This window comes from Sodiomyces alcalophilus (assembly GCF_042370955.1).
Source record: "Sodiomyces alcalophilus JCM 7366 unplaced genomic scaffold ACRALscaffold_5, whole genome shotgun sequence".
NCBI lineage: Eukaryota > Fungi > Ascomycota > Sordariomycetes > Glomerellales > Plectosphaerellaceae > Sodiomyces > Sodiomyces alcalophilus.
In genome coordinates, this window is record NW_027263536.1 from 1,866,395 (window position 1) to 1,872,111 (window position 5,717).

The 5,717-nt window shown below is 43.7% G+C and overlaps 1 protein-coding gene across 1 annotated transcript; it reads left to right on the forward strand.

The window, feature by feature from the left end:
• Window positions 1-357: 357 nt before the first annotated feature.
• On the forward strand, window positions 358-3,129 carry ACRALDRAFT_1035321 (uncharacterized protein; the record flags this gene model as incomplete). Its single annotated transcript, XM_071014993.1, has 3 exons — window positions 358-430; window positions 508-3,043; window positions 3,096-3,129. 3 exons carry the CDS (start codon window positions 358-360, stop codon window positions 3,127-3,129), a joined length of 2,643 nt encoding a protein of 880 aa, XP_070874219.1.
• Window positions 3,130-5,717: the final 2,588 nt, after the last annotated feature.

A 5,717-nucleotide genomic window follows, 5' to 3' on the forward strand; every position in this document is an offset into this window, starting at 1 on the left:
ATATAGTCCTATAATAAAAGAGAACCTATATCCCCGGCTCTATATAGCTTTATAGCGACCTATAGTTATATAATATATTAATATAGCCTTTGTATATATAATCCGGGCGGAATAACCCGTTCCGTTCCCTTTTCCGTCCAGCCTACGCAACACACTTTACACGTATACACCGAGATAGACGCGTTTTCTTTGTCCCCTCTTTTTGATTCCCTTTTTCTCTCTCTAGAAGGTTTGTTGTTTCCTATCTGATCGCGATCGGAATCCCCGCCCGAACCTCCCCGACTTGTTTCGGCCTATGGCCTCTGTCCTAATTACTGATTCAACCCCCACGAACAACAGTGACCAACTCCCTCGATCATGGATTCTTTCATGCTGCAAGATGCAGCTGCAGCTGATCGAGTGCGTCAAGCCGAGGACTTCCTTGACCCGAGTAAGATATGAACATCGAACATCTTGTGAATGTCTTTACAATTTCAGTAATTTGCTAATCTGTTAATCTGCTCACAGGAAGTCCCCATGCCCGCAGCTACAGGCCTGACATCATTTTGATGGTACAGAAAAATCAGAGGCGTCTTAATGTCCACATTGACCACCTGCGCGACCACAATCCTCAACTAGCCGATGGTATCCTTTATCAACCCTTTGACTTCACTGTTGCTTTCGACCACGCACTTAAGGAAATCGTCAAAAGTCTCCCACAACTTCGACATAACATCGCGGACACACCCTACTACTGCGCTTGGTCAGGCAGTTTCGGCTCCAATGCTTGCAATCCCCGCACACTCTCCTCCCTGCATTTGAACAACACGGTGTCTCTTGAGGGGATTGTAACTCGGTGCTCTCTCATACGACCTAAAATTATCAAGAGCGTCCACTACAGTGAAGGGAAGAATGTCTTTCACTTTCGAGAGTACCAAGATCAAACCATGGTCAATGGTGCACCAACATCGGGCGTTTACCCTCAGGAGGATGACGAAGGCCATCCCCTGACCACCGAATATGGCTTCAGCAAGTACCGAGACCACCAGACAATATCCATTCAGGAAATGCCAGAATATGCGCCTGCTGGCCAGTTGCCCCGTGGTGTAGACGCCATTCTCGATGATGATCTTGTTGATACAGTTAAGCCCGGAGACAGAGTACAACTAGTCGGTATTTACAAGACCCTTGGAAACAGGAACACGAACCATAATAGCGCACTTTTCAAGACAGTTATTCTCGTGAACAATGTTGTGCTCCTATCGACCAAGTCCGGAGGTGGCATTGCGACAGCCCCTATCACTGACACCGATATCCGCAACATTAACAAGGTTGCCAAAAAGAAGAACCTTTTACATTTATTATCACAGTCGCTTGCACCCAGTATCTACGGGCATGACTACATCAAAAAGGCAATCTTGCTGATGCTACTTGGGGGTATGGAAAAAAATCTGCCGAACGGTACCCATCTACGCGGAGACATCAATATCTTGATGGTTGGCGATCCTTCGACAGCGAAGTCCCAACTGTTGAGGTTTGTCCTAAACACAGCACCGCTGGCCATCGCGACCACGGGCCGGGGTTCGTCTGGTGTTGGACTTACGGCCGCCGTCACTTCCGACAAAGAAACCGGGGAGAGACGCCTGGAGGCAGGAGCTATGGTCATGGCCGACCGTGGCATTGTCTGCATTGATGAATTTGACAAGATGTCTGACATAGACCGTGTCTCCATCCACGAGGTGATGGAACAACAAACGGTAACAATTGCAAAAGCAGGCATACATACATCATTGAATGCTAGGTGCAGTGTTATCGCTGCTGCCAATCCCATCTTTGGCCAGTATGATACGCACAAGGACCCACATAAGAACATCGCCCTGCCAGACTCTCTACTTTCACGCTTTGATCTCCTCTTCGTCGTTACTGATGATATCGAGGATACCCGGGATAGGCAGGTTTCCGAGCACGTGCTGCGGATGCATCGCTACCGCCCAGCTGGCGCCGAGGAAGGTGCGCCCCTTACGGAGGACGCCAACCACACTTTTGGAGTCTCAACCCAGGCTCAGGCTGCTGCACCGCATGCAACAGCTGTGTACGAGAAGTACGATGAGATGCTACACGCCGGAGTCGCGGTCACGTCTGGGCGGGGTTCCAGCAAAAAGCCAGAGATTCTCAGTATCGCTTTCATGAAGAAATACATTCAGTATGCCAAAACGAGAATTCGGCCTGTCTTGACTAAAGAAGCCGCGAATCGAGCCAAGGAAATATATGTCGCCCTTCGAAACGACGACATGGAAGTGAATCAGCGGCGTACGAGTCCTTTGACAGTACGCACATTAGAGACACTCATTCGACTTGCGACTGCGCATGCTCGGTCGCGTCTTTCAACGAGGGTTGAAGAGGGCGATGTTCAAGCAGCTGAGTCCATTCTGCGGTTTGCGCTCTTCAAAGAAGTCGTCGAGGAAGAGTCCCGGAGGAAGCGCAGGAAAACCCTTCATGCGCATTTCACTTCCTCCAGCGAGGAGAGTTTCTCCGAAGGCGATGATGCCGGCGATGTGGTTGATTCGACGTATAGGGGCACAAGGACCCGCCCTGACCAGACCACGCGAAGGGTTTTGCGCGCGAGCAACCTAGGGGGGGATGTGCTCGAACAGGCGGATGCGGATGCCGCTATTGTGGGCCCAAACCGGGGATCCGGAGAGATCTCGGATGAAGCCGATGGTGTGACCCCAATACAAACACGACATAACGACCCACATCCTTCCCCGTCAGAGGAGGTTCAGCCGCATTCCCGGGCAGGCTCAGCTCTGGATGATGCTGAACTTGCTACCGACGCTGCCACACTGACAATCTCGGGCGAACCCATCACCCATCAACGTTTCTCTGAGTTTAGGGCCACCTTAGGTCAGTTGCTCCACACTGCGTTATTCGAAGACGACTCCGCGGATGTGAATTCAGTCATACAAGGCGTCAACAGGAAACTTGATTCAAATGGCGGGGTTGCTTTCAGCAAGGAGGAAGCTGTGATGGCCTTGCGGAAGATGGACGAGGCCAATCAAATCATGTTCGTTCTACCCTGCAGTCGCTCGCACGAAAACCCATTGACCTCAGCACAGGTACACCGAAGGCGAGCTTGTTTACAAGATCTGACCACATGACGCCATTTATGCTGGCCTAAAGGGCTCCCCTGGTAAAGAATTTGCATCTGACGTGGGCACCTTGGCAGGCACAAGAATTAGAAGTCATGGCATGCCTCACGTTATAGCGTCTGTGATAATGAATGTTGGACTCGAGGACAGTAGTGGAAATACCTTTTAATACATCCAGTAAGGCTCCTAATTAAACGATTAAGTGTATATATTCGGACTATAGCAAACTCTTAATCGGACTATAGTCTAATTAATAACGCCTATAATAGGCCCCGCCGGCTACTAATTTTTTTTTATTATCTTTTTATATACCGCCGACGTTATTAAACCTGCTGTCTTTACTTAACTCTTTTTAATTAAGACTCTTCTTTTTACTCTATACTAATAACCACTAACTATTATAGCCTCCTTCGCGAAAATAGAGGCGCCTCTGCCGCTACCGCCCTTCTTCGCCCTTAGCTATAATACTATTAAAGAGCTTACTAAGCATAGAAATAACTAGGCTCGTGACTAAGGATATATAATTATAATCTACTATTATAGGATTTAATTTAAGTAAGGAGTAAAGGAAGCTATTATAAGACTATAAAGGAGGCCTACTAGTAGACTAAGGGAGGGGGTACTATAATAAGATTATTCGTTAAGTCCTTTTTTAGAGGTATAGGTATAGGGGTCCTTACTTATAGACCTCTGGTTGCTATTTAATAGGAAGGAATTAGTTATATAATCTTATCTCTAAGTAACTAAGGGACCTTTATTAACTAGGTAGCCTTACTATAAAGGCTATTACCCCCTCTATATACTCTAAGCTAGCATTTACATTCTGAATATATAATAAGCCTCTCCTAATACGAATAACCACCTAGTAGTTAGCATATAAGCCTCTAGAACCTCTTTACGAGAGGCCTCTATAGCTTATATAATAAGACTTTAAGTTCCCGTGCTTAGTATTAGTAGGGAACCCAGAGCCTTATAACACGAATTAATAAGCCATTTTTATGCGTCTTATAGACTACCCCCCCTTTCTTTGACTCCTGCCTTTAGGAGTAATAGAGGTCTAGAGGTAATAAAAAAGAACGACTCCCTTAGCCCGGCCGCTCTTCTATGCGAAGAGCTCCGCCTAATGTAGGCATCCCTTTTTAACCCACTTATAGGATAATATTATCCCCGAAGTAAGTATTAAAGAATAAGAGATAAAAGTAAAAGATAAAAGAAAAGAGGATAAAGCTTATGAATATAAAGACTTCCTTTTAAATAGTATATAAATAAACGTGATTATAGAGAATAAAGTTCCTTAATACAGAGCCTTATTCTAAGATAGGCCTAGCTAGCGATTAATGCTATAAATATATAGGCCCTCTAAAAGCAAAAAGACTATTACTAAGAAACCTTTTAAGAGATTCTACTATAAACTTTTAACTTATCGCCTAATCTTAAATAACTTATATAGTTACCTCTCTTTACTTACCGGTTGGCTATAACCACAACTTCTAATATTTAAAGATATAAGTTGCTTCTATAAACGGAAGTTATAATATATAAGCGAGTCTAACTTCCCTTAAGCGGTTAGGCTACTAGGCAACTATAGGTAGCTTCTAACTTATCTATAAGAATTTGTCTTAAGTTTGGATAAATTGGCCTACGATCAGTAGGCTATACCCGCGGAAGAGAGGAAAATCAAGTAAAAAGCTGTTCAATTCGTAGATCCGTAGGATTACTGCTTATTACGCGAACGTGTATTATGTGTGTGTAAAGAGCTGACTTCTGGGATTTCTTCCTGGATCCGAGGCTGGCAAAAGACCCTGAAAGATTGTGTGGCGACTGTTACGTAAACAGCCTACGCGACGGTTATCACGCCACGTTATTACCTTACGTAATAACCAAGATATCGTATTTACGATACCTAGTATATTTATATAATATATATTATAAGCCAAGTATATATACACGTAGAATATATATAGTATTATAGTATAGGTTAAGCTGGTTATAAAGTAGACGTCTAGCTATATAACTATAACTATATACTGTTTATTTTGACTTAGATATTATACTTACAATTATTATTATTACTCTATATTATGAGTATAATATTAACACCCCCCCGTAAGCTAACTCTTATATAATAAGTGTAGCTTAGTCAGGTTATAGTTATGGTTATGTTATAGCATAGTAATCCTAGTCTATCTAAGACTAGAATATATAGAGGAAAAAATTAGAAAAACCTCTTCTTTTTAATTTAAGGGAAAATTCAAAAACCCTTGTTATTATAATAGTATATTATTCAAAGGAAAGTTTAGAAAAACCTTTAATGTCTAGGAAAGCCCGAAGGTAAAAAACCTAGTTATACCCCCTTATAAAGAACTAAGAATACTAAGTAGTATTATTATTATTATTATTATTCTCTTACTCTGCTATCCTAACTATCCTAGAAGCCCTGTTTAGGCTATACGGTCCTTCTTAGCTAGTTATAGGGGGGAAAAACCCTCTCGGGTAAAAAACCCCTATACTCTCCTTATTAGGGTTAGTGCCGTGTCGGGGCCGCGGTGGCCCCGGTATTGACTTAATACGTATCTGGATCTTACCTCT